The sequence below is a fragment of the Phyllostomus discolor genome, chromosome 8 (genome assembly GCF_004126475.2).
Source record: "Phyllostomus discolor isolate MPI-MPIP mPhyDis1 chromosome 8, mPhyDis1.pri.v3, whole genome shotgun sequence".
In the NCBI taxonomy this organism is placed as follows: Eukaryota; Metazoa; Chordata; class Mammalia; order Chiroptera; family Phyllostomidae; genus Phyllostomus; species Phyllostomus discolor.
In genome coordinates this window covers 74,677,991-74,705,858 of record NC_040910.2, presented here as the reverse complement: position 1 = coordinate 74,705,858, position 27,868 = coordinate 74,677,991, and the positions used below count along the sequence as shown (strand labels likewise).

The 27,868-nt window shown below is 56.1% G+C and overlaps 1 protein-coding gene across 3 annotated transcripts; it reads right to left on the bottom strand.

Moving 5' to 3' along the window:
- Positions 1 to 27,666, bottom strand: CAMKK1 (calcium/calmodulin dependent protein kinase kinase 1). 3 transcript variants are annotated; one of them, XM_028534486.2, is made up of 17 exons: positions 27,523 to 27,657; positions 20,984 to 21,068; positions 20,317 to 20,719; positions 19,397 to 19,444; positions 18,870 to 18,923; positions 18,412 to 18,463; positions 18,022 to 18,155; positions 17,417 to 17,453; positions 16,598 to 16,619; positions 15,049 to 15,137; positions 11,693 to 11,892; positions 9,520 to 9,573; positions 8,739 to 8,812; positions 6,910 to 6,997; positions 6,601 to 6,729; positions 4,113 to 4,216; positions 1 to 2,033 (listed from the first exon to the last, which is right to left on the bottom strand). In XM_028534486.2, exons 3-17 carry the CDS (start codon positions 20,680 to 20,682, stop codon positions 1,961 to 1,963), a joined length of 1,524 nt encoding a protein of 507 aa, XP_028390287.1. In that variant the 5' UTR covers positions 20,683 to 20,719; positions 20,984 to 21,068; positions 27,523 to 27,657; the 3' UTR covers positions 1 to 1,960. The 3 variants fall into 3 exon arrangements, with proteins under 3 accessions (XP_028390287.1, XP_028390286.1, XP_035889144.1); XM_028534485.2 differs by lacking the exon at positions 20,984 to 21,068 and having other exon boundaries at positions 27,523 to 27,666; XM_036033251.1 differs by lacking the exon at positions 1 to 2,033 and having other exon boundaries at positions 4,109 to 4,216.
- Positions 27,667 to 27,868: the final 202 nt, after the last annotated feature.

The window sequence follows — 27,868 nt, the reverse complement described above, 5'->3', positions numbered from 1 at the left end:
TTTGTTTGTTTAATTCAAGAAAGGGCTTTTATTGTTTTTAACTCACTTCCTGAGAAGTTAATTTTTAAAACACTCTTATGGAGTTTGTTCATCACTTGTGCTACATTCAAAACAAGGATGCCAACCAAATCCTCAGAGATGGGGTAAGCCCCCCATCAGGGCTGTGAGCTGGGCAGTGGAGCCAGGCCCGCCTTCGAGCTCTGCGATGGCCAGTCCAATGGATGTCATCCACTGGAAACCCCACCACCAGGCCCCAGCACAGAGATGCTCAAAAAGAAAACCTGTGGATCCGTGACTGGCCTCCCATGAACTCTATAAAAGTGTTCTTAAAACAGTACCGAATTACGTTTCTAAGCCCTGGGTTATAATGCCTTAGTGGAGATGAGCCAGGGAGAAATATGGACCCATTGACAACGGGCCGCATCCAGCTCGTAGCTTAAATAGACATAGAAACTATGTTACAGATGCATGTGCCAGCGCAAGACATGCGAGTGTGCTATGTGCAGCAGATGGGCACGCACATGCGTATGGGCGCAGAGGCGCAACGTACACCCACAGGCACAGAGATGCGCAGGACACGGGCACTCCTCCAGCCCAGCCTCCCGCTCCCTCTCTACATAAGTCCTCCTGTGATAGGAAACCCACACCGGCGACCCTGATCCCTCATTCGGCCCACGTTTCCAGGGGAGGTATCTGAGGCCTGCTTTAGTCTCCTTTGAGGGTCAATTTCTTGAGCATTTGGCCAATGAACACCAAGCCATCAGGGGATCCCAGAGAGGAGATGACATCTGCTCCAGCCCGGCCAACTCCACACACACACTGCGGCGCTCCAGCTTTGGGCTGGCAGAATGGCGGCTGTCCTGGGGGAGAGGCGGTGGTGGAAGGCCCCCCTCTCCATGGCCGCCGGCCAGCATGCATGCCCCACCAAGGCCCCACTTCCAGCGTGGCCTCCAGCTGGGGAAGCTTGTCCTTCATCGCAGGAATGTGAGGGCAGCTTCTGGGGCCAGATGGTGAGGCCAGTGTGGGATCGGAGATTGGGTTCCAATTACTTCAGCCCTGCAAGGCCACAGCCCTGTGAGTCCAGGGAGTCAGCCCCTGGTGTCTCTCCTGCAGCATGGCTCTGAGGAGCCACAAAGGGAGGGAGGGATACGGGCAGGGAAGATGGGGTGTTCCTCGTTCAGGTCTCTGCTCAGAGTTTTAATTCAGCCCATTCTTTGGATAGTACTGAGTGTGAAACACAACCCAGGAAGGTCAATCCAGCTCACACAGCTGCAAGTCATGGTGGGGGGCTCTAGGAACCACCTAAAGCCTTGGAGAGGTCATCTGATGCTCCCAAGCAGGTCTTTGTACCCCTCCCCCCATGTTAGAAACAAAAATAAAAGACAACGAAAGATGAATCTGAATTCTCCAGTACTGGCCCACACCCTGGTGAGGCCCAGAATACCCGCCAGGGACTCAGAGACTCCACACCAGTGTCCTCAGCAGACATGAGCTCTGGCAGCTCCAACCCTGAGGTGGGCAGGGTGTCCCCTCCATGTGCGTGTGGCAGCTGAGCCAGGCCTGCCCAGCCCCTGCAGGGGGTCCGTTGTGGTGGTAAGCCAGGCCTCCCCTCCCATCTTGGTTTCTTGCCTCCTGCCTCTGGGCCTTGCCAACAAGCCAAGTGGGGTTTCTAAGGCACCGCGCATACCTACCTTCCCCATAGCATGGGTCCCGCCAGGGAGAGCCAAGATGAGGAGAAAGACCTCGAGGGAGCCCTGCCCGCCAAACCCCAGAGGCACACATTCTAATCCTGTCGCTGGACACGCGCAGAGGTCATGCAGCACAACAGGGGAAGGGGAGCCAGGAGGGGTCCGCAGTCCCCAGCCCCCACCTGCAGGGGCGACTGTTGGCATGAGTGCGGTGGGCCTTTGGAGGCGCAGGATGAGCGTGCTGCTGGGTGGCCCGGGGTGCATGCAGGGGCTCAGGATGCAGCCTCATCTTCTTGGACACCGGGGAGCTCTGGGCTCTTGACCCCTTCACCACAGCCGTCTTTCCTGTTCAGGGGATTCAAGCGGTGGAGGGACCTCAGGGGTCAGAACATGCACTCAGGAAAGACACTCACACACACTCACAGGCATTCGGACCCACCAGCTCTCAAATCCCCCTCACCCACTTCCCCAGGCTTGCCACACGCACTGTGCCCCTTGCCGGTCCTCTCGACCCCGAGTCTCAGCCTCCGACTCTCCAGGGCTCCCTACCCAGCCTGGCTTCTGGAGCCTCTCACAGTCTGACTCCACTGACTTCCCCACATCCTGGAGCACCTCGCAGCCTTCCACATTGGCCTCCATCAGCCCCCGCAGTCCTGAGCAGAGGGCCTTTGCATTTTCTTTGCCCTATGCACACCATCAAGTCTGTCTGTCAGTCCTGGGGTGATATCACAGATTCAACAGATTCTGGCATCTGATGTTTCCCCAAAGACCTTTCTTTTTAAAATGACCAATGAATGGGTTTCAATGTCTTAAAAAAGAATCAGTCCCATTTAACTCCACTGTAGGGCTTCAACAATTATCCCAAAGCATAAAACACAACAGCTGACAAAGGACAAATTTGGGACTCTATTATGAAATAAAACCTACTTCTCAAAATTAAACTTAGGTCACAGAATTATAGAACTTTATAGCCGGGAAGTATTAAGCCCAGTACTTAACACAAAAAAGCTGGCCTATCTCGCCATGGCCATGCCTGTGAAAGGACAATGACTACTTTCCTCACTTGAAGTCCAGCCCTGTGCCAGATGTAAGGTAAGCTAGGTAGGCGCTGGATGTGTCTTTAACCTGTGATGGTCCTGTCCCACCACCAGGGGGCGCAGAGTCATAGGCACTGAGCAGTTGTGACCAGTTGTCCAGGTTGGTTTGTCATGGTTTTGGCTAGGCATGTAGTCCTTGCATAGTTAGGCATAGCTCCCTCTTTCCCTCTCAGAAGTGGCTCCATTTGGATGCTAAATACGTGATCCCCTCCACGAAGCCCAATCCCAGCACTGAGGCCTGCAGACACAGAGGAAACCAGGGGAGCCCCTCCCCCAGCCCTGGCCAACTTACAGAAGAGACAGGGACCAGGAAGTTCAGTGACATCAAGGCCACTCCCAGGCCTCGGCCCTCACTGACCAGAAAGATTGTCAAGAGGAGGGTAAGAGGTTAGTATAGGGACAGCCCTGAGGATAAGCAACCTCTGGAAGGGAGCAGACATCAGCTGGTGCATGATAATGGGACCTGGCCCTGCTACAGAGCCCACTTAGAAGAGGGCAGCCTCACACAGCACCGGTGCACCGGTGTCTGGGCTGCTGGACGGCGCACATCAAAGTGTTCCTTCCAGAGAGGCTGAGGTACCTGGGCCGTGTCTGGCGCACCTGCTCTGGAAAGCACACCATCTCCGCACCCGGGCTGGAGACACTGCGCCACCTCCCTGCAGCTCCCTCCACAGGCCGGAGGAAGGCAGCCGACTGCCCGGGGCCACATGTGGGTCCAGGGCCCTCACAGCCTTCTATCTGCAGAGCCATGCACAAACTCCAGCAGACCTTGTGGGCGTCCCAAACTGGCTCTTTTGTTAGTGGGAGAAGATGGACACGCTGAAGATGAGGCTCCCAGAGGTCTGGGGAACTGCTTTTCTGACTTCCTCTAGCAGGTGCTGAGCGCACATGCCTGTTCACAGTAGGGAGCCTTCAGCAAATGAGGGTTCCTCTTCCTTGGCCCAGTTGGCTGTCCTGTCCATGCTTAACTTGCTGAGCAAGTGTTTACAAGGCACTGATCAGGCTAAGCAATGGCTGGAGGTAGCATGGACCACTCAGGAAAACAGCTAGCACTGCCCCACGCAGGGAAGAGTCGGCAGAAGCACCTTCCCTCCAAGCTGAGCCATCCTTCCACGAGGAGCAGCCATGAGGCCTCGCTGCAAACCTCTGCTGGCCTGCCACAGGCCGAGGGAGGAGATGTAGATGGGACCCCGCTCTGAGACCCAGCTGAGTCCCCAGGCTCCGGGCTCAGCCTGCACAGCCGGATGACAGTGAGGGGAGGGGGCTGTGCCACCACCCCTACCCCACCCTGGGGAGCACCCTGCAGCTCTCAGTCACCAGCACTTACAACAGTAAATTTCCTGGAGCAGACATGGATCGCTCTTCCTTCCGTGCTTGGGGCTCAAAGGGGTTCCCAAAAGAACGCTTTCTCAGCATAGACTTAACCAGGATCTAGGGAGGACATATCAGTCAGCACAAGGAACATGGCCCCCAGGCTCCCAAACACACCCGCAGCCTCTGCTCTGACTCCCTGGGGGCAGCTGTTCAGTGGGCTCCCTTTCTTTTTTCTAATTATTATTAGCTTTTAATCCTCACCTGAGGATACGTTTTTTGATTTTAGAGAGAGGAGGGGAGAGAAGGACAGAGAGATAGACAGACAGAGACATCAATCGGTTGCCTCCCATACATGCCCTGACTAGGAATCGAAAACGCGACCTTTTGGTGTATGGGACGATACTCCAACCAACAGAGCCCTAGGCCAGGGCTGAGGCTAACTGGCAGAGAAAGGAAGAGTATTCCAGCAGAGAAATGACAGGACCATGGAAGGTGATGGTTGGGGGTGAATTCTGGGAATGGGGAGGAACCCAGTACAACTGGTACATGGGAGGTCGGGAGGCCAAGAGGCCACAGGAGAAAATGAGGGGTTGGGGATGCCAGGCTGAAAGTGGAGGCTTTATCCTGAGGGCATGGGAAATGCCTTGTAGCTGAGGCTGGAAGACTTCAGAGAGGCGGGCTGTGCCAGGCAGTGCAGAGGAAGCTGCATGGTGGCCCGAGGAACACACCAGGAGGGGCTGCTGTGCCCTGGCTCTCTGACTTTGTCCCTCCTCCTGCAACAAGGACGGTTCCATGCCCCTGCCCACATGCACACCAACTCACACACAGATGCCAGGATCAGGGGCGCACTCACTCGTTCATTCATTCAGTCTGTCAATCAACAAATTGATTGGCATATGGTATTTACTGAGTGCCTACCATACGCCAGACACTATTCTAAGCACTGGTGATACTGCTGAGGCAAAAGTTCTTGCCCTCACAAAGCTTATATTCTGATTGGTGGGGCAGGCCAAATATAAGACAAATCAGTGCAATATATGGTAGTTGAAGCTAAGGGCTAAGGAGAAAACAATAAAACAAGGATGGGGATAAGGTATGACCAAGAGGAGGCTAGAATTTTAGGTAAGGCACCAGAAAAGGCTCACCTCTCACTGAGAAGGTGACTGTGGAGTAAAGATCTGAAGGGAGTGAGGAGGCAAGCCCTGTGGATGGCTGGGCAGGAGCGCCCGGGTGGGGAACAGATGTTCAAAGGCCCTGGTCTTTGTAGGCACCGCTTACATTGCATGTAGTTGGAGCCAAGGTCATTGGGGAATATGAGGTGGGCAGGACAGCCAGGCTGTGGCTCTTACTCTAAGTGACATGGAAGCCTGAGAGAGCAGGGTCTGAGCTGAGACATGGCATGGTCAGGTCACCAGGACCACCCTGGCTAAGGGTGAAGGTGACGGTGGAGGCCAGGGGACAATTTGGGAGGCTACTTCAGTGCTTTAGGAGAGGGGGGATATGGCTAAGAGCAGGGAAGTGGCCGTAGGGACCCTGTGGGAGCTGACTGGCTCCAGGAAACCCATGGAGGCTGGGAGCGCTACAGAGCACAGGACTGTAGCCAGATGGCCCAGGCAGGCCCAGACCCGGCAGGCTGACCCACCCACAGCACAGCCACGCCCTCTCCTGGCCCTGTGCTCCCCTGGACTTGCTGTGGTGCCGCAGTGGAGGGCAGACCATGGCTCTTAGTTTTCCAAAACTCCCAAATGGCCATCAGGGCTACATTAGAAACTTCCAACTGTCAACACGGAAGATGTCCAGAGGAAGATGAGAAAAACTACAAGTGAGGAGAAGGAGAGGGGCATACAGGTGGTGCCTAACTAACGTCGGGGGACCCTGGGGCCACTTCTCCAATTCAAAGGCTTTCTAGGCCTTGGCACCTAATACAGTACCTGGAAAACAGCAGTGTAATAAATGTTAGGAAGGAAGGAAGGAAGGAAGGAAGGAAGGAAGGAAGGAAGGAAGGAAGGGAGGAAGGCTGGCTGAGGAAGAAGGGGAAAAGGAAATGCTTCTTCTAGTCATGGTGAACGCTGGCACTTAACAAGGGCAGTCTGTTTCTTAAAATCATTCATTCTCACCCTGCCTGGTATGGCTCAGTGAATTGAGTGCCAGCCTGTAAACCAAAGGGTCGCCAGTTCGATTCCCAGTCCGGGTACATGCCTGGGTTGTGTGCCAGGTCCCCAGTAGGGGGCACACAAGAGGCAACCACATATTGGTGTTTCTCTCCCTCTCTTTCTCCTTCCCTTCCCTCTCTCTACAGCTGAATACAATCTTTCTTAAAAATTCATTCACTCTCCTGACCAAGCCTCCAGCAGAATAGTAGGCCTCCTTCAGTGGCCTGACACTGAGGCTGGCTGCCCAGGTGGCCTCCTAAACACAGGGTCCAGCATAGAGCAAGTCTCAGGCAGTGGCCACACCCTCCTCGGGCCCTCCTAGGACAAGAAGGCCCCGCCCCCTCTTACCACTGTGGTCCAGCTGGGGATGAGCTTGACCGAGTTCTTCACCTCCTCCTCGGTCACCTCCACCATGCTACAGTGCTCCTCCTCTGAGGGAAGGGGCTCTTCCCCATTCTTGGTCACCCAGGGGTGCAACTGCAAAGTTGGGAGGGCAGAGAAAGGTCAGGGCCACAGGCAGACAGATACCCCATGAGCAAAGGCCCACAGGCATTCTACCAGCAATAGCCTCAAACCCAAGGCACGCATGCCCTGGGGTAGGGCTAGAAACTGAGGCCTGTTTGCTGCATCCCAGGCTAAGACCTATGGTTCCCCCACCTTGATGTCTGGCACCCCGATTCTCGTTTCTGGATTCTTGTCTAGCATCTTCAGGATTAGGTCCTTGAGCTCCTCACTGACCTCTGGCCTAAAGAGGAAGGGCGGAGATGAAGGGGAGATGGTTGATGATGATTCTTTCCTTCAAACCCCTCACTCCCCACCCTGCTCCCGGGATCCCCTGATTGGCACCCCAGGGCAGAGATACACCCAGCCCTCATTTCAGACAGCAGGCAGGACACCCCTAGCGTGCCAGGGTAGAAGGACAATTTCGGAATAAGTGTGTGGATATCCTTCTTCCTTGAGAAGGAAGTAAGGCAATCTCCCTCAGGAGGCGGAGGCCACAAACACGAACAGAGCTCCAGGGGTACCAGACATCCCCCTGTGTGGCAGAGATGCTGAGGATAACGTGAAAAGAGTCACTTTAGGGAACACCAGGACACCTGCCACACACCATCTTATCCACTCCTCCACCTGGGAGGTGGCCAGGAAAGATTCTCACTTGACCAAGGAGTCCGAGGCCCAGAGAGGCGGGCACGTTCGCACACTGCTGCCCAGAGGGGTGAGGGCGGGGAGGAGAGACCACAGGGAGGGGACCACAACTCTCAGCCCCACATCCACCTGGACTGTCTCTGCCCAAGCTCCAAGCTTCTTCACTACCAACATTCTTGGGGAGCCTGTCCCTCCAAGCCAGCAGAGAAGAAACCCACTCTCGGGACCACAGGCCTTGGTTCTCTCTGCCATCCTAGATACTGAATCCCTTTTAAAACACCTGAGCTGGGAGAAAGACAGGCCCGGGCAGGGGTCCTGTGGGAAGAAAGGCCCGGGAGACAGGCCATTGCAGAAAGGGGTGGGCACCAAGCTGGCAGGCGCTGCAGGGCAAGGAAGCAATGTGGTGGCAGAAGCAGAGGTCCTGAATGCCAGGGGCAGGACACGGCCTCCTCCCAAGGCCTTTGGGAGGGCTTGTAAAAACTTCAAGCAGAAAATAAGGTGAGATTCATCGTGCTTTTCAGGGTCAGCCTGGCCTGACTGTGGTGCTGGACTGAATGCAGGCTGACAGCAGGGCGAGCATGGAGACAGTGGCTGGATGAGGCTGAGGCCTGAACTAGGCAGGTGCCCAGGTGGCGATGCAGCCAAGAGACATATAAGAGACGGACCTGAGAGGGCTTGGGGACCAGACAGGAAGTGGGCACAGAGGAAGTGGGCACGGGGAGCAGGGGTCATTGAAGATAGCTCCCAGGTCAGTTTGTGACCTGCCTTGGGCATTCTGAGTGAACAGCAGGAGGGCCCTGGAAAATGAGGAGCCATGGAAGCCAACGTCACTGTCAGAAGAGCCGTGGACGAGCAGGAAGGCCTCTCTGCCCCGCCCCTCTGGGCTCAGAGACCCCTGTCTCCAAGGAAGGGAAGAAGGGACTGGCTTCAAATACCAGACTCCTCCTCCAGAGACTCCACTTCTCTATCTGTGAAGTGGGGCAGCACACTGGCAACTCAAAGCCCCTGCCCACCCCTTGTGGGGGAGCAGAGGCTCCTCCAGGCCCCGGGTCTGCATGAGGATGGTGCCACTGCCCCCCTGCAGGCCTTCAGTGAAGGAGCAGTGTGAGTGTGTGCCCGACTCCCAGCCTCAGAGCTCCGTCTGCACAAGGAGACCATCCACCCAGGTGTCTCAGAGACCCTGCTCCACAGTCTTACCCTCTGTCTGCTCAGCGGCCCCTCCCAGGGAACAGCAACCCCACCTCCAGACCTGGAGGCAGAGGTGGGACTCAAAGGGAAAGAGCTCTGCTAAAGGCTTGCCTCCCTGGGGGTGGGCGGGAGCCCCGTGGTGGACAACTCACTCCTCGGGAAACACCACGTCCTCGTTCTTGATCTTCCTGTGCAGGGCCAGGATGTAATCATCGATAAATGGGCACTGAAGGTAAGGAAGCAGACAAAGGATGTGGGCCCAGGGCCTTAACTCGTGCTGGAGACAGGCCCCACCTCTCCAGGGCTGGGGGGCAGCTCTGGGACCCCATTAGTGGGGAGGAACCTCGTTGAACTTGTTCAGGGCCTGGTTCACTGTAGGTGCTGAACCAACACTGACCAAACAAAGAAATCCCTGAGGGGACCATGAGCCACCTGCAGAGAGGCCTCCATTTCTAGGGCCTGGAATTTGGGCACATGTATACTGAGGCTCCCTCCTGCTCCTCAGTGCATCCCTAGAGTGGGAGCCCCTGAGGACAGGGGTCTCAGCCAAGTCAGTGTGGGGTGTCCCCGAGGCCCAGCCTGACCCAGAGCAGGAGTCAAAACACATTTGTTAAATGGATGAATGAGTGAATGTGTGAGGGAATGAATGGATGGCATCGAGGGACAGAAGGAGGGGGGCACTCTGGCTAGGAGGGGGTGATGCCACCACCTCCACCTACTAGTGGGAGGGCTGCTGGCCTAGGACTCCTGCACATGAATCCCCTCCCAAGGGAATAAGAGAAAACCAGAAAAAGCCTCTTTTCTCTTGGTCTTCTCTGTGCAAATGGCCCCTTTTAGTGCCCCTCACTTTAGGACACAAAGGAAAGGCCCGCTCCTGTCATCCCTCCTGGTTCAGCTGGGCCCAGCCCAGGGTCCCACCCGCCCAGGACTCACCTTCCCATAGACAAAGCAGTACAGCGTGACCCCGGTGGCCCACACATCCAAGGCCTAGAAAGGAGACAGCTCGCATCAGTCCCCCCGAATGAACCACCGATCCTTGCCTAGTCAGTGCCTGTGGGTGTGGGGGAGGGTGGGGAGGGGAACCTCCTTCCTCAGCCATGCATTCACTCAGCAAACACTTCCAGGCCCCCACTCTGTGCTGGCCCTGTGCTGAGCCCTGGGATACAGGGGTGACAGGAACAGGGCCCCTGCCCTTCAGGGGCTCCGAGTTCCTTTGGAGCAGGCCCAAACCAGAGACATTTCAACTCAATAGGTGCAAAACTTCCTTCCTCTAGCTGGGGTGTCCAACCTTTTGGCATCTCTGGGCCACACTGGAAAAAGAGGAGTTGTATTGGGCCACACAGAAAATACACAAACAGTAACAAAAACTGATGAGCAAAAAAAAAAGGGTTTAAGTAAATTTATGGTTTTGTGTTGGGCCACGTTCATAGCCATCCTGGACCACAGGCAGCCCGAGGGCCTTGGGTTGGACACCTCTGGTCCTACAGGGTCACATTTGCTGTGCCCACCACACAGATGCACCCCTGAAATGATGGTTTGTATGGAACGTATCCTCGCCAGACCAGCTCATCATCCCTCATCCTGATGATCCCCTGGAAAAGCCAGCATGCGCCTTCTTTCTGACCCTGCCCATGCCAAGACCCTCGTCCTTGGCTGCCTCTGTGACTCCTCCCAGACGTTCCGTGCTCCACTTCTAACAGGTGCTCTCTCTCTATTTTCCCTCCTGGAACTCCACCCCCTCTCCTGGTAGCTGCTTTCTCTCTTACGCGAGTGATTCTCAAATCTCTACCTACATATTCTTGCCACAGATGCCTCATCTGAGTCCAATCAGGGAACACCAAACACAACTGACATCATTCTACAAAATAACGGGCCTGTTCTCTTCAAAATGTTAAGGTCAGGAAAGAGAGAGACGCCGAGGAAGTCTTCCAGATTAAAGGACACCAGGGATGTGACAAGTGAATTACGTGCTGGACTCTGGATCCGGCCCTGGCCTGGAGAAAGACAAGGCTGCAAGGGCGGCAGCAGGACAACTGGCGAGATCTGAGTAAGGCTGATCAGAGAGCAGTCTTTTATCAACGACAAAGTTCCTGATTCTGAGCGTTGTCCTGGGGCTATGTAAGACAATGTCCATGTTCTCAAAACTATTCTCTGGAGCATTTACTGGCCCAGGGGGGTGACGGCCCCAGCGTACGTAACTCTCGAATGGTTCAGAAAAGTGTCACATGTGCACACACATGCACGTACGGAGAGATGGAGAAAGGCAAATAGGCCGAAATGCTGACAATTGGTGGGTTTGGGTAAAAAGATATATGGGAAGCTTTTTAGTATTATTCTTGCAACTTTTTTAGTAAATTTGGAGTTATTATCAAAATTAAAAGTTAAAAAGAAAAACTCTATCGACACCCCTGACCTCTCTCTTGAGCTCCACGCCACACGCACATCCAGATGCCTCTCCAGCACTGCCTCCTTGGCAGGGCGCAGGGGGGCAGCCAGCGTCCCACAGGCGAGAACAGCCATGTGCCGGGGGGCACGCGGGACTGCAGCCCCCTGCCGGGAGGCTACCCCCACTGCCTCTGTCACTGAGGAGAAAGCCCAAACTTCCAGGCCCTAACCCTGCCCGAGCCCCGGCGTGCCCCAGCCCTGTGCCCCGACATTCTCTTATATGCTCTCTGGGCCCCGCCTCCTCCTCAAATCCTCCCCACTCTTCCAAGCCTAGTTCCAGCCCTCCACGTTCAGGACATCTGAGAGGAGCCTCCAACTCCCAAACATGAGCCCTCCTGCCCCTTCTGCCAGGTCCAGGAGGGCAGAGAACTGGCCTGACTGGGCTTTCTCTGTTCCCCAGCCCAGTCCAGAACTCAGCACAGAGCAGCTGGTGGAAGTACCTACAGGGGAAACTTGGGGACGTTCTGCTGGGACGTGAGAGGAGACCAAAGCTGGGTGTTTGTCAGACTCTAGGAAGAGGGAAACATGCAGAAGGGTACTGTGTTTGGTGTTTGCCCCCGAGGCACAAAGACCTGGCACCCCCAAGTTGGAAATCAGGCCTCGCTGTACAATATCCACCCCTTCACCTGAACCCCAACCCAGCCCAGGTTCTGGAAGCCACCTTTCCACTGAAGCTCTGGCCGGAATCAGAAATGGCCTCAGGGGCCATGAACGCTGGGGTCCCGGCTGTGCTGGACAGCCTGGCGTCGTTCCCCTCAAACTGGTTGCTGACACCGAAGTCAGCGATCTTCACGTGGCCATCGTCCCCCAGGAGCAGGTTGGACGGCTTGATGTCCCTGTGGATGATCTTCTGATAGTGCACTGCAGAGAGAGCGGCTACAGCGTCGGCCGGGGGGCTGCAGCCCGGTCCCTGCCTGCTGGGGAGCCTGTCTCGAGCCGCAGCTGGGAAGGAGCCCACACACACTCCTCACATGAGGACCTCGGGAGGAGACTTCAGAGCCCTCCGCTCATTCTGCAGTGAAGGCTCAGAGGTCAGCCCAGGAGGTCAGCAGCAGAGCCAGGACTGGACTCTGAGGAGCCTTTGGACTCCAAGCCCAGCACTCTCTCGACGGCAGTCAAGGCACCTGTTGCTGAGGGGACAGGTCAGAAAAACCTGTGGGAGGGAAGGTCTTCACAGGCCTTCTCCGGCTCTCCCACGAGGCTGCGGTCTGCAGGCCCAAAGCCCATCAACTCCCATCACCCAGCCCCTCCCCCACCCAGCCTGGTCAGACGCTGCTGCTCCTTGGACTCAGGGTGGGCTGAAGGAGATTCAGAGCAGGAGGGCATCCCAGGCCTTGGGACTGCTGGGATGGACATGGCTGGGCAAGGGCCAGCCTTCTCCAGCAGGCTGGGAGCTCAGCCTGCTTGCTGGTCTCAGCACTGCTGGGAAGACATGGGCAGCTCAGGCTGAGAGAAGGTGCTAACCCCACCCCACTGCCATCCACTAGAGGTTGCCCCCTCAGCAAATACTTTCCCCTGGACCGACAGACCCCAGGATGTTGGAGAGGAGGAAAGATGGAAAGGGAAGCGGGAGAGGGGAGGGGAGGAGGAGAGGAAGGCTGGGGCCAAGGGAATGAGTGTTAATAACAACAACAAAACTGATAGTCCTAGGGTGACTGCAAATGAACCTCAAGGGATTTGACACACACACCTATCAGAGCAGAGTTTCAAGGGCTGTGTACTTGACCATGGAAAGCAGTCTTATCTCCAATCCCAGCCTCCCCGCTGAACTCCAGGCTCTTTACCTACATGGGTATCCAGTAGACATCTCAACATACAGCTCAGTATTTCCTAAGAACACGGCTAATTCAGAACTCGACTTCTCAGTCAGTAGTCCCCTTCACTGCCACCACCAAACAAACGAGACCGGAGACCCCTGCTCCTCCACTAGTCTTCCGGCTCAGTCTCTCAGACCCCACACCCAGTTCATCAGCCAGCCCTACGGACCCAGCCTCTAAGGTCCAACTCCGCCTCACACCTGCGCCACTGCACTCTCCCCGTCTGTAAGAACCAGGCCTGGACTCTCAGGCTGGAGCCTTCCCCGGGCTGCCCTGATTCCCCCTTCAAGGGGTCAGAATCACGAGGCAGGGGCTCAGCTCCCAGTGCCTCCATTCATCCACCCGTCCAGCCCCTGGTGCTCACCAGTCTCCCTCGATGAGCTTGGTATTGATGAGGCTTTACCCAAAAGTCAGATGAGGTTAGCCTGTTTTTTTTGTTTGGGGGTGGTATTTTTTTTTGGTGGGGGGATGGAGGATGGGAGATAGACGCTCAAATGAAAAGAAAGTCCCAGGATAGGAAGGGCATGGAGGCCAAGCTGGCACAGGGCAGTGCCCACCACCGCCCACACCGGGGGTAGAGTGCCCCCTTCCTGTACCTCAAGGCCCTTGCTAGGGACTTTCTGCAAAGCTTTCTTCTCTCTGTGCCTGTTTCCCCACATAGACAAAGAGAATATTAATCTGAGGGCACTAGAGCAGCTCAAAAGAGATAGAGACGGTGCTGGCTCCTGCCACCTACCTGGGTCCCTACCCTCTTCCCCCAGAGCAGGAATGTGCTCCTGACAAATCAAGCTAAGATTTTTTTAAAAATTGTTTAAAGATTCTATTTATTTATCTTTAGAGAGAGGGGAAGGGAGGGAGAAAGAGAGGGAGAGAAACATCAATGTGTGGTTGCCTCTCACACACCCCCCAACTAGGGACCTGGCCCACAACCCAGGCACATGCCCTGACTGGGAATCAAACCAGAGACCCTTTGGTTTGCAGACCCGCACTCAGTCTGCTGAGCCACACCAGCCAGGGCAAGCTAGGCTTTTGGAGAGATGGGTCCCACTCCTGTTCCCCAAACCAGGCCAGAGGCCTCAGTGTCTGGGGGCCCTCCCCATGACTAGTGCTGGCCACCCCACCTCCTTCAGGTCTCCTCCACACTGCCACTGTCCTAATCCAGGACTCACCATCTGTCACTTGGCTGTCCAAGCAGCCTCCTCCCTAACCACCCGGCCCTTTATCCAGCCACCACACAGCTGCGAGACAGAGCTTTCTGAGGTGCAAATCCTATCACACCTCTCCCTGGCTCAAAGCCCCCAGGAGCTCACAACGCTGACATGAGCGTCCTCTGTGGAGGCATTCCCAGCCCTCCAGGTGGGCCTGAACAGCATCCTTTCCCACCACCCTCCCAACCTGGCGCCTCAGCCAGACTGAACTTCTCCCCATTCTCAAATAGTATGTGCCCCTCCCCTCTGTGCCTCCGCCAGGCAGTTCTCTCAGCCTCTCTACTTTCTCCCACCCACCCCTCAAGCCCGGCCAATGAACTCCTACCCATGCCTCAGGACCCTGGTCACAAGTGGCATCCTCCAGGGACCCGCCCTCCGCCCCTCAGTGATCTGGCAGCCACAGTGACTCCCCAGCTCCAGCAGGCATCGCACTGAACCACCTGCCTGCTCAGACTGCTGCCCCTCCCACTAGGTTGTGAGATTGTCGAGGTCACATCTGGGTACTTGTCATCTCTCCTTGTCAATTCCCTGCCCCCAGCCATCACTTAGTAGGTACTCATAAGTGAATGAATAAAATGAATAAATGAGTGAATAAAGGAAATCCAGAGATAGAGGCTAAGCTAACAGCTTGCCTTCTAAGCTCTCGTCCCCTTTGGGCCCCTCGAAGTAAATCTACGCGGCCACCATGCACAGGCTCCAGGACAGGAGAGACTCTGGAGCAGCTGGACGTAAGTCTCTTCCTTCCCACATCTCTCCAAGCCCTGTACAGAGGCTAAGCTACGCTAGGAACTCAGCAGAGAGCAGATCTGGCCGCAGGTCCAGGACCCCGCCCCCAACTGAAGCTGATTGGCAGATCAGCGCTGACTGACAGCTACCGCTCAGAACCTTCTGAGCCTGGGCTCCGCCCCCTCCAGTGTCTACCTCCCCCCGCCCCCCCCCCGCCCCCACAGCCGCTGTCTCCAGTCCCAGGAGGCAGGCAGCCCCTCACTCACAGTACTCAAGGCCCAGGATGATGTCCCTCAGGTAGAGGCGAGCTTGTTCTTCTGGGAAGGGCTCGTCACAGGGCACCTCCATGACCGGCCTATGGAGGGAGGGGAGAAGCGTGTTCCACTGAATGGGACTGAGTAAAGGCAGGTAGCAGGTAAAGGGGAACAGGGGCTGAGACCTTTAGGCCACTGGGGACTTCCTGGGAGCCTTCTATGTTCAAAGGGATCCCCAGAACCCAAGACACTAGCTTTTTCCTCCCATATGTAATGAAAACTTAAAAATACACCTAGACACAAATATCCCATCACAACCACTACAATTTCAAATTAGCTTTATCTTAATTTCTGCTTGGCTTGATATTCCTTCTCCTAAGTACTTAATTACCTATAATGAATCAGTTGTAAAGATGCTACATAGAGCCCTGGCTGGCGTAGCTCAGTGGATTGAGCGCGGGCTGCGAACCAAAGTGTCGCAGGTTCGATTCCCAATCAGGGCAAATGCCTGGGTTGCAGGCCATGACCCCCAGAAACTCCATATTGATGTTTCTCTCTCTCTTTCGCCCTCCCTTCCCTCTCTAAAAATAAATAAATAAAATCTTTTAAAAAGATGCTACATAGAGCAATGTTTTTCAAATTGTCGGCCCAGACCCAGTGCAGGGTCACGAAATCAGCATAGTGGGTGACTGCCCCAGGCTGAACCCTGACCTTGATTTTCCCTAATGAAGTAAACCAAGGCAGAGTACATCATATATAATAAGGATGTGTGCTGTTGTGTAAAACTTTGGTTTAAGTTGCAGGTATAGATGGCCATGTGAAACTCATATTTCTTCCTTAGAATGGAGGTCAAAAACATTGGAAAGCCCCTGAGTCTTAAAGCGACACCACTGCTGGCCCCCTCCCCACACAGGTCCCTCAGCAGAGACACAAGCCAACGCCTGCATTCATGGCCTCGGCTGTTAGGGCCCCCGGGCCACCCCGGCCTGTGCCCACTGCTCCATGTCTGCTGCTTTGCCAGTGCCCTGCAAAGGCCAAGTAAGGCAGACGTGGGTTAGAACCCTGGGTCTCGTCAAGGACTTGCTGGGTGATGTTGGGCAAGCCTCTTCTCCCCTCTGAACCTCCGCTTCCCCTCTTGTAAGTGGGAGTGAACGGAGTACCACCCAGCCAACTCACAAACCTGTGAAGCTGCAAGAACTCTTCATAATTTGAATACATTACAAGTAAGAGTTGAGTCCCTTCTCTACACTTTGGCTCGAGAAACAATCCTTTCTTCTCCCTTTCTTCCACCAAAATCTTCCTTCCAGTTCTTCAAGGCCTGGTTCAAAACCCGCCCCTCTTCCAGAGGCCTCCCTGACCACTCCTGCCCTACTGACCTCCACCAGGCTGCAAAGAATTGTCCTCTTGGTCTTTCATTTCCCCCCAGACCACAGCTTCCCCAGGGCAAGGTCTGGGCCTCTTTTTTTTTCTCCTAGAGTAGCCAGCCCTAGGACTCGGGTCACAGGAAGGAAAGCAAGGTCTGGATGAGACCTGACCTGCCTGATTGGAATGGGGAACTCACCCCTTTCTCAGGAGGTCAAACACTGAAAAAAAAAGAAAAGAAAAGAACGTAAGGTGTAGCCAGGCAAGCAGAGCAGGTGACGCCAGGGCCCCTCCCTCTCCTGGAGGGTGGGAGAGGGGGCAGGTATGCAGCCATACTTGAGGGGTCCCATGGTATCAGCGGGGGTAAATGGATAAGAGTGGGGTCTACTAGGGACCTGCCTCATCTGACTTAGCACGAACACCTTTTATGCAGCAGAGGTGGGGCAAGTGAGGCTCAGAGGAGGGGCAGAAATTTCTCTAAAGGTCATAAGAGGCAGGCAGGCAGAAGAGGGAGTGGAGACTACAGCCTTGACCTTTAATCTGTGAGCAAGTGTTCATTTCTTCTGCCCCGTTTCCTGAGGGCCTCCGAAGCCCAGCTGTGAACCAGGCACTGTGAGCTTAAGTTAACAGCATTAGTATTAATAGCTGATACGTCTTACATATATAACTCATTTACTCTTCATATCAACCCTGTGGGGTAGATGCCATTATTATCCCCATTTTACAGGTGAGGAAACTGAGGCACAGAGCTATTAGGCAGGGTCTGGGACCCCCCTTCATGTAGCCTGCTTCCTGTATCTACCTGACCTACTATCTCTCTGGTCAGCAGAGTGGGGGCTTGGAAACACCTGTTGATTCTAACTGGATATTCTGAGCCTGGTTCAGAGGGCTGGGCAAGGGAATCCAGGGCTAGAGGACATGTATCTCCTCCCTGCCCTGCTGAAGGCCATGTGTATCCCCAAGGAGCCCTTGGACTGACCCCAGGTAAGCTGCATTGGGAATGAGCTGCGTCACTCACCCAAGTAGAGATTGTCCTCAGCTGGGTCATCCAGGACCTGGTCAGAGGGAGCAGATACGGGGTAGGACTTGAGGAGGCCTCTCACGTGGGGTGAGAGTGCCAGGTCTCCTTGTCCTCACCTGCCCCAGGACCCCCGGTATACTTTGCAGCTACCCAGAACAATGGAGCAGGAACTACACAGGCACAGACAGATGAGGCCTCAGAAATCACTGATGCTCACCCTCAGCGAGACCTTGAAAACATCCCAGAGCAGCTTGAACTGACCCCTAAAACCCCTCTGCAGTCCCTGTCCCAAGTCCGGCTGTGTCCTTGGAGGTCTCAGCCACATCTGCTCTCAGCAGGATCCCTGGGTCTGTGCTCTACAGCAGGGGTCCCCAACCTCCAGGTCACGGACCACTACCAGGCCAGGGCTGTTAGGAACCAGGCACACACACAGCAGGGGGTGAGCTTGAATGTAATGCACTGGAATCATCCCAAAACCACCCCCACCCTGTCTGTGGAAAATTTATTTTCCATGAAACCAGTCCCTGGTGCCCAAAAGGTCGGGGACCACTGGTCTACAGGATGTGGGCACAGGCACACACCCACTCACCACCACCTCCTACCTCGATCAGCTTGACCACATTCACGTGGTCCAGCTTCTTCAGGATGGCGATCTCCTGGTACACCCGTTCCAGGGGCAGCAGCTGCTTGCCTGGTCCTCCAGGGGCAGCCTGGGACCCTCTTGGGGGAGGGCGACCTGTGGCCAGGAAGGGGATCAAGTCCCTGTTGAAGGAGCCTGGGCTTCACTGTAGACCTGCAACCATCCTCAAGCAAAAACCTCGCAAGACCATGATCTTATCCCCAATCCACCACGCACCTGCCCAGCGCCAGGCCTATGCTCAAGTTGTCTCCCCCGCCCCCAGCCCTAACAAAGGCTACCTAGGGACTGAGGTTTCCTCCTCCTCTGCCCACTGGCTGGGGGCCCCCAAGCACAGGACCCAGTAGATACCTACGTGGAAAGCCATACTGCTTCAGTAACTTCTTTTTGGAAAGAACTTTCATTGCCTGAGGAGGGAGGGGCAGAAATGTCACTTGTGTGCAGCCAGGGGCTAGAACAGGCTGGATACATGTGCACTGAGTCCAGAAAGGGACCTTGGGTGGGCCTCTCCATGGGCACTAAGAGGATGGCTGGATGTGGTTAAGCTGGGTGAGGAGGCAGCCACTTCTGAGTCTAGGCCCTTATCCCTATTCTTCAAAAAGCCTTTTTGGAGCTCCTCCCTCAGAGGCATCAGTCTCCAATTGCATATTCCCAGGGTCAAGAAGCTCACTTCCTTTTCATACCCCCAGAGACAGGGACCTCACTCCCTTAGGAGGCAGTGCTGCCTTCTGTCTTCTCAGCACAGCTTCTGCCCATCCCCCAGGGTCCTAGGGCCCAGCTTGGGCAATACCTCCCTCCTATCCCCAGACTCACATAGTGCCTGTCTTCACTTTCGTTATAGGCCAGCCTCACCACTCCGTAGGCACCCTGCGAATAGGCACTGGTCAGGCCTGCCTGGACAGAGCAGCCTCCCCCAGGGCTAGTTCAGGAAAGTAGGAGCCTGAACAGCTCTGGGCCCCTCCTGCTGCATCCCCCCTCCACCCCCACCACCAATGGGCATAAATTTCAGGCAGCCGAAGAGGCAGGTCCTGTGCCCTAGTAACTGCCCCACCTGGCTCAATGTGGCCCCATGCCCCCCCCCCACCCCTCCCTGTCTTCCATTGCAAACTCCGGAGAGTCAGGAATCAAGATTCATCTCCCACCCACCCCACCCATACCAGTTATTTCCAACTTTCCTACGGAAGAGAAAATTTTCCTCCCTCCCAGGCCTGGGCCTTCCTGCCTCTGCCTCATATTCCCAGAGGGGAAGAAGGGACTGCACGAAGCAGAGGATCCTGACAGGCTGCCTACACGAAGCCCCAAATGAAGTCCGCACTGTGTCTGGCTTGCCCCAGTCCTACCTTGCCAATCTCGCTCTGCAGCTTGTATTGGTTCAGTTGCACACAGTCCTATGCGGGGACGGGGGGGTGGAGGGGGAGGAGAAGCATCAGGTAAGGCTTGATCCAGAGGCAGCCTGTTCAGGGATCAGTCCTGGCCCCAGGCCCCTTGCTCCCAGACCCCAGCTTTCATCAACCTTCCAGTTTCGGACGGGGAAACATGGTGGCACCAACACAACCAACAGTGACAGAAGCCTCATGAAGGGGGAGCCGTGCCTCTGCTTTGCTCCCGCGGAAGCAGTAAAGGAAAACCACACTGATTCCTGCCTGGATGCTGGAGTCTGGGAGGCTCAAGTCTATAAGAAGCCCAGAAGCAAGTGTTTCCAGAAGCACCTGAATGTGAGGTCTAGAGCACATGGACAAGAAGGAAAAGGGACAAGAGACCAGAGCCCTGGCTCGGCCATAAAAAGCTCAGCCTCTGAAGGCTATAAACTGCTCAGTACTCAGGTTTATATTCAGATCTAAGTGGCAAGGACAGAGCCAGCGGGAGCCCAGAGGTTGGAAGCGTGCTGGCAGCTTCTGAGCCAGAGCAGACTCAAGGAGGCAGGACTAGAGCTGGGGGTTCAGGCCGGAGAAGTCTTGGAGTGGGAGGATACTATGTCTATCTTTGAATCTCTAAGACTTCTTGGGGGACGAAGGAGGGGTTTATTTCCAAAGCCTGGACTAGGTGAGGGTAGGAATGGTGGGACTTATAGGACCCACATGTTGGCTCAATGAGTTCCCCTGGGTGAGAAGAGGCCTTATTGTAAGGTAGTGAGCTCCTCAACTCTGGGGTTATGCAAACCAAAGGCTAGACAGCTGTGTGGCAGGGATAGGAATAGAATGGGTCTTCACTGAGAACTACTAAAAAGCTCATGAATGCCCCATAGCTTTGCCCCACCAACCTCTGTGTCTGAGATGGCCACGTGGTGGGACTCAATGGTGGGCCTCCGCCAGGCCCGTGGGGAGATTTGGCTGGAAGGCCCTGTGGTGTAAGGTCCAGCCCGGGCCTCCAGGCAGCTTCCTGCTGGCCGCTCCTGCAGGGAGAACTTCCTCGTTGAGAGGCCGGGCCGGGCTACGGGGAGTCTTGAAGCACTGCCGGGGATCATAGAGGCAGCTCTGGCCCGTGGCGGGGGTTCCACACCGTTCCTGGCAGGCCCTGGGCTGCCATCTGCCTCCTCCAAGTGGGCCACATCGATGGCTGCAACTCGCTCCACCAGCTCTGCCCGAGGGTCCTGGCAGCAGACCGCTGGGCCCCCCTCCATTGCCATGGTCAAGGGGGTTCCTCTGTGCAGCCTTCCTGGGAACCTGAGAAATGAGGGCAGAAGAGGCTTCGATTCTGGCCATGGAGCAAGGTCAGGTTTCCAGGCCCTCTCCCGTTATAGTCACAACCCTATGAGTCCCACCTCCATGCTTTTGCCCTGACTATTCCCTCTGCCTGGGTTGCCAATATCCAAACTTGGGCCTGTCCCTACTAACTGGAGGAATTCCAGGAACTCATCTGGCTCTACTGCCCATCAGCCCTCTAGACCTCAGTATTCACATCTGCAAAACAGGCACATTCACGTCTACCTTGCTGACCTCACAGGGAAACGGCAGAATCTGACTCTGAAGTCAGAACAGACAGACACGGGCAGAATGCTGGACGCCTGGCAGCCTAGGGAGAAACAGAGTCTAGGGTCAGCTCAGGCCGGGATCCAGCAGACAGCCCAGTGACTCACCAGCCCCACCCCTTGACAGCAGAGCATTCCAACGCTGCTGCCTGGAAGTTGAGCTGGGCACAGGGGATGCAGAGGCCTCCCTGATGCTCCAGGCCCACGCACCTCCTCCAGGGAGGCCTCTCTGACATTCCAGCCCCCTACCCCCAGCCCTCTCACTGCTTCCTGGAAGATTTCCCTCAGGCTCCAGCCTCTCTCACCTCTTCCAGGGAGGTCTCTGCAGGGCCACAGGGCAAGTCTCCCATGACTCCCTTCTCTGCCCCAACAGAGCCTGCAGCCTAGCACAGGGTCCATTAGGGGAGGGGGCTGCTGAACTGGTGACTGTCAAGAGAGACTTCACTGTACTAAAAGGTCATTCTTTATTTTTCGTTTCAGTTTGTATGGCCAAAATGTTTGCCACATCTGTTCAGGTTGAGCTGCTCCCCTGGCCTGGCTTTGCACCATCCCTGGCCCTACTGTGGGCTGAGCCCCAGACCAGGCCAGAGGCCAAGAACTTGAACCCCACATCAACCTCCAATCTCCAGCCCACTGTCCTGGGCTGATCTCTGACCCCAAGGTGAATCCAGACACGCAGGCTGGGACTCCATTTCTGCCCCAAGCCAAGCACTGGCCCCACCCCAGCTCAATGCCCCTCCCCCTTCTTGGGCCAAAGCAGGCATTTTCTCAAGAATAGGAAGTGAGTGGACTCCTGACCCTCTGCTCTTCCTGTATGGTGGCAACTTCCTCTGTCCCCACACAGTGACTTTGAGAACACAGAACACAGGTCTCTGTTTTACCCCTCATTCCCCCATCATCTTGCTTTGACAGATGTCAAGAAGGCAGGGCTAGCTGGTCCACTGGCCACTACACAGCCTGGCCTGGATTCTGGTCCTACCTGACAAACCACTGTGGGACCCTGGGCAGGCTCCTTCCTGACCCTGAGCCTCAGTCTCTCCATCTGTACTATGGATTCAAAACCATCCCTTCCCAGATTCCCCAGGGCCACAGCAAGGCTTGGAGATGGATCATGGGTACAGCTGTGTTCCAGAACCCCATGCCTGACACACAGGTATTGAATGAGTGGAAGCCTGGAAGTGGTGGAGCTGATATGGACAAGCAGAAAGGAAGGGGGAAGGGGATCCAGATTGGTAACAGGAAAAAGTGTGGAGAATGCACCTAGAGGAGCATGTGTGTTGTTGTTGCGGGGGTGGGTAGGTGTTGGTGAGGTTAGAGCATCAAGGAGGCCTCCCTGGAGGAGGTGAGAGAGGAGTGAGTAGGGCTGGGACATCAGGGACGTCTCCCTAAAAGGGCTGAGGAAGGAGTGAACAGGGTGGAAACATCAGAGAGGCCTCCGCGAAGTGGGTAAAAGGGGGCAGTGAATGGGGTTAGAGTACTGGGGAGGGTTGGGAAACCAGGCCCCTGGCAGGGAAGAAACCAAAGTTGAAGGGAGCCCTCCAAGCCTGGCCCACCCGTCCCACTCCTCCTTGTAGGTGACCCTGTTGCTACCTCACTCTGCAGGCTCTCTTTCTCCCACCAGAATATAAACTCCATACATTAGGGCTCTTGGCTGCCTTGTCTCTGTAGGATCATTGGTGTCTGCAGCAGTGACTGGCACAGAGTAGGAGCTTGATATGTATTTGTTGAATGAATGAGTGGTTGCCATAGTGATCATTACAGCCCTGTCCCTATTAGACACTGGGAAAGCAGACTCAAAGAAGGCACCCCAAGAAACCTAAGGACCCAGCCCACAATAGGAAATGAATCAGTGTTGGGAGCTCCTATCCTGTGGTTCAGGGCAGGCACTAAGGGACAGAGCCACTACCGCAGAGGGCAAAGGCTGCCCTAGCCCACCAAATTTGCATGATTTTCCTGAGGCTGTTAACCCAACCCAAGGCCATCCTGCTTTATCTCCCTTCCCCTTTTCTCAGAGGAATAAGAGGCTCAGCAAGGGGCAGGGATGACACACAGAGAGTGAGGGCAAAGCCTTCTCGCTCCAGCCTGGGGCCCTGTTACCTGGTTTAGGCTCTGCACCTGCCTGGCTGCAAGCCTGTGAGCAGGTGACTGCACTGTGCAAATGGGTTTTCCTCACCTGCGGAGTGGGGCTGCTGGCCGGCTCAGCTCCCTGAGCCGGGGGCTGTGGGGAGTAAAGCAGTGGAGGCCCACGCGGGACCCAGGACTGGCCGCCCAGAGGAGACTCGGGGAAAGCAAGCTGTTGTTGTGCTGCTGTCGTTGTGATTGCCTGGCACGCGCTGTGGCCCAGATGGATGCGCGGGCGGCACCGGGCGGCCGTGAGGGCTGACGTCAGGCCCTCCACCCTCCCTCCCGCCTGGATCAAATTCAGGTGACTAAGCACGTCTGTGCGGGAGGCCCCAGGTTCCTGCCTCGGGTCCAGGCGACAGGGCCTGGTGCCCAAGGCTGCGCATGTGAGGGCACGTGTCCACACGTGAGAGGATGTGTACAAGCAGGGCTGTGGGCCTGGGGTGATGGCGTGTGTCTGTGTATGTGTGTGTGGGAGGGGGTCCACCCGGAGCCCTGTGTCTGTGTGGAGACAGAAATCTGTCAGCATGGTCTATGCAGGTGTATAAGTGTGATCGTGTGCACTCAGACTCTGAACATGAGTTGAGTTTGAACCTCCCACACCATCGCCTGTCCACTAGCCTTCCGTACCAGTCTGGGCCGTGTGTCTTGGGCAGAACCCAGGCCTCTCTGAGGGCTCCCCCAGGGACGCCTCCCGAAGCCTAGGCCCCAGTAGAAGCTTTGTAGAAACTGATTCAGCAGATAGCTAGGGCCACAGTGGGGAAGAGAAGGATGGACAGGCTGAGACCCAGGCTCAGGGCAGGGCAAGGTCTCCTCTGGGCATGGCATGCCTCCCAGAGTTCAGCCTAGTCCTACAGCTGAGCATGGTCAGACTCTGGCCTTTCCTCACTGGGCACAGCTACCCCGGTCCTGTCTTCACAGTCTGGGGCTATGTTGTCTTGAACAAGTCAGAGTCTCTTGGAGCCTCAGTCTCCTCATATGTGTATCTGATACGTGGCTACTGTCCTGCCACCTCCCAGGGCTACAAGGTGAATAAAACTGTGGACAATGAAGCAGTCTGTGTCTGAGCAATGTGGGACTGGGATGTGTCCGTGTCAGGAAGCCACCAACCAGAGCCCCCCTGACTCTGGGAGGCCTGGCACATTACTCCCCTCAGGCTCCTCCTCCCAGGCCATGGCCCCATCCCCAAGTGTCTGGCTACTCCCAAGGGATACAGACTGGCTCCAGATCCTGCCTGACCAGGCCTTCCCGTTAGGATGTGTCCCATCCACCTGGGTCCCTCAGAGCAGGACAGAGCAGAAATCCTGCTCTCATCACTGCTGGTCCAAGAAGCCCTGGCTGAGGGGACTTCAGACACCAGCCACACCTCCTTTGGAGTTCTGGAAGGCAGCTGTGAACCTCAGGGCCAGGCTGAGCAGGAGACCAGCTATGATCCAGGCAGAGAGGACATGGCCCTGACCAGCAGAGCACTAGCAGAAGGGAGGCTGTAAGGAGGTGGGTCTAGCCATCTGTGCCAGACACAGACGGTGGCCTGACATTGCTGAGCCATGTTTATGCTCCCGACAAGTGTCTGGATGGCCCAGGCAACGGGTGCCCTTGGCGGCTCCCGCCTCTGCTCGGGATGACTCAGTCCCCTCGAGGGAGGCCCAGGAGGCTAGTGCCAAGTCATGCTTGAGGATGCCTGCCGGCAGGACACCCCCTTCCACTGCCCCTAGGGAGGCCCCAGGCACAAAGATGGGCTCTGCCTGATTCTGCATGGCAGCCCTCAGCACACCCTCAGGGCACCTTGGCTGCTGGTCTCCGGGACTCACCCTCTACCTCTGCACCTCCTCATCTCCACACCGGGTCTGCACTTCCAGTCCAACTCTTTCCAGCCGGCTGTCTCCTCCCCTTCATATTCCTGGGCAGCTCAGACTCAACAGGCCCCGATTTAACTCAGCATGTCCCCCCAAGTCTGCTCTTTCTCCTCTGCCCCTTTCGAAAAGATGGCACTCCCATCCTCCCAGTTCTCCCAGGCCAAAAACCGAGGAGCCCTCCTCATCACCCATCTTCTCCCTTTCTCCCAGCTTTGCTCCCCCACCCGGTACTTACTCTGCACTCTGGCCACACCACACTACTCACAGCTTCCTGACTGGGTTCTGCTGCCAGGCCTTTGTACAAGCTGTGCCTTCTGCCAGGAACACACCTCCCTCTCCTTTGTTGCCAGAGGACAGCTCAGACATCTCCTCTGGGGGCCCTCCCAGATATCCCCACTGCCGGGGGAGGTCACCAAGTGGATGGCCTCTCAAAGTCCAGATTCAGGCCTCTGTTTTCCCTCCCAACTGCTTCTGCCACACAGGTCTCCCTACTTCTAGGCTCACTCCCAACCACACCCCATCCCATCCTCCAAACCAATTACTAGAGGGAACATTTCTATCATGCAAATACAGTCACAGTTCTCCCAGACCAGGAACTTGGAATCTGGAAGAGAGAAGGGCAAGAGACCTAGCCTCAAACTGGGGGCTCACAGGCTGGGGAGCAGCCAGGGACACAGACTCCTGGGATGCAAATCCAGAGTCATTCATTCATGCAACAAATACACACCGAACACCTACTACATGTGCTGGGTGCTGGGAAATAAAGCTGTGAACCAAAAAGATCAAGTTCCTGCTTTCTTGCAGTTTAATTTCTACTGGGGGCAAGAAGAAACAAACAAGAAAGCCTGTAATTAACAGATGATATGTCAAGTGCTATGTGCTGTGGAGAAAAAGATAACCATGCAGGGGGACCAAGAGTGAAGGGCTGGGGGGGGGTGCTATTTATACTGTGTGGTAAGAAAGGTCTTTCTGATGCATTATTTGAGCAGAATCTGATGGAAGTGAGGGAGCAAGCAGTGTGGACATCTGCAAAGGGCATTTCAAGCAGAGGAACCAGCACCTATACAGGCTGTGACGTGGAACAGTGCTCACTCTGAGGAAGAGCAAGGAGGTCAATGTGGCTGGAGGGGGTGATCAGCAGAAGAAGTACCTGATAGTGATCAGAGTTACACCTGGATGAGAAAGCCCTGTCATTCACTGTGCCTGGCCTCAAGGATGGCTTCCTGGAGGAGGTGTCATTTAAGCTCTTTCATGACAGCTAAGTAAGGATTTCAGAGGGGGAGAGGACAGTTCACACTGTGCTTGGCAGAGAACCATTTCCTGGCTAGGACTCAGGGACTGGCTTTGGGGCGGGGTGGGGGGGGGATGGTGCGGGTGTGGATTGTAGACAGAAACCAGAAGAGTCTGAAAAGCCAGAGAAGGATTCTGAGCAAGGGAATGACTCATAATGATGCGTTTTAAAGGATACCTCTGCCTGCTGTGGGGATTGAGGGTAAGAGACCAAAGAGGAGGTAGGTGTCACCAGAGTCTATGGGCCTAGGACACATCCTGGTACATAGTGGGTGTTCAATCCACAATGGAGCACACAGTGGGTGCTGTATGTGCTGAATGGAGTGAGGGTTGTGGAGGAGGTTAGTGCATCTTCCCTGGGATCCTCAAGGACACAAGCTGTGCCCTCCTCCTGGCCTCCTGGGCTCATTTGGCAGGTATACAAGTCAATGGCCAGGTGCAATCCTGTAACCTGGGACATAACCTTCTCCACACATCCCTGTATCCTCAAAACACACACACACACACACACTCCTCCAGGACAGGTGCGTGCCAGTGTCCGTGTGACTTACCCTCACACACCACTCTATCCCGGTAATGCACCCCCACACACGCAGAACCACACTCCGGTGTACACGTGACACACGCACACCCGCCTCCAAACACCACACACACAGGTCCCCGCGCACGTGTGCACCCTCCCAGCTACCAGTTCTGTGCCTGTCTAGCCCCAGAAGCCGCAGCGCCCGCCTCCGCCGCCCCCCTCCTTCCCCTTCCACCCCGCTCCAGCCAGGGGAGGAAGGCGCAGTTAACGCCACACGCCTCATCAGTCCCATTCAGCCCCCGCCCCCTACCCCAGCTCTTGAAGGAAGGCTCAAAAGAGGGCCGTATGGGAGGAGCGCTCCTCGCAGATTTACACGTGGGTGCACCCGTCTGGGCCCACTCTGCAAAGACACAGCCTCTCACCAAGAGCTAGGGCGGGGGTGGGTAGTGCTTCGGATATGAACGCAGTCCCGCGGACCTGGGCTGGGGGAAGGACACAGATGGCGGGGCGCCCGCAAAGACTGTCCCGGCTGCCAGCGCAGACAGAAGCAGGTTCCGAGAGGCACCGCGTAGATCCGGCCCCGCAGATATAAAGGGGAGGTTCCTGGAACGGTAGAGGTCCTGGTCTCCGCTGCAAGCTCCCAGTAGACGCTCAGGCGTTTGTCCCCTCCCGCTCCCTGATCCAGGTGCCCTCCCCACAGACCCCTACCTCTTCGCTGAGTGACAGTCTCCGTGGCCCTCCGGGCGGCCAGGCACGCTCCCGCGGCGCGCACACCACCCCGCCCGCTGCGTCCGGGCGGGGATCGCCTAGCTCAGACCGCCGGCGCCGAGGCTCCAGGCTGCGCTCGCTCCCCCGCCCGGTGCCGCGCCGGGCCCACGCTGATTGGTTATACCGAGCTCCCTCCCTGGCATTGCCCAATCAGAACCCGGAATTCCCGCCCGGCTCCTAGAGGGGTGGGGTGGCGGCGGGCCCTTGCCCCCGAGGGGCGTCTCCCACTGTTGTGGGGCCAGGCCTTCCACGCCCCCATGCCCCGGAGCAGGCTGTCTGAAGTACC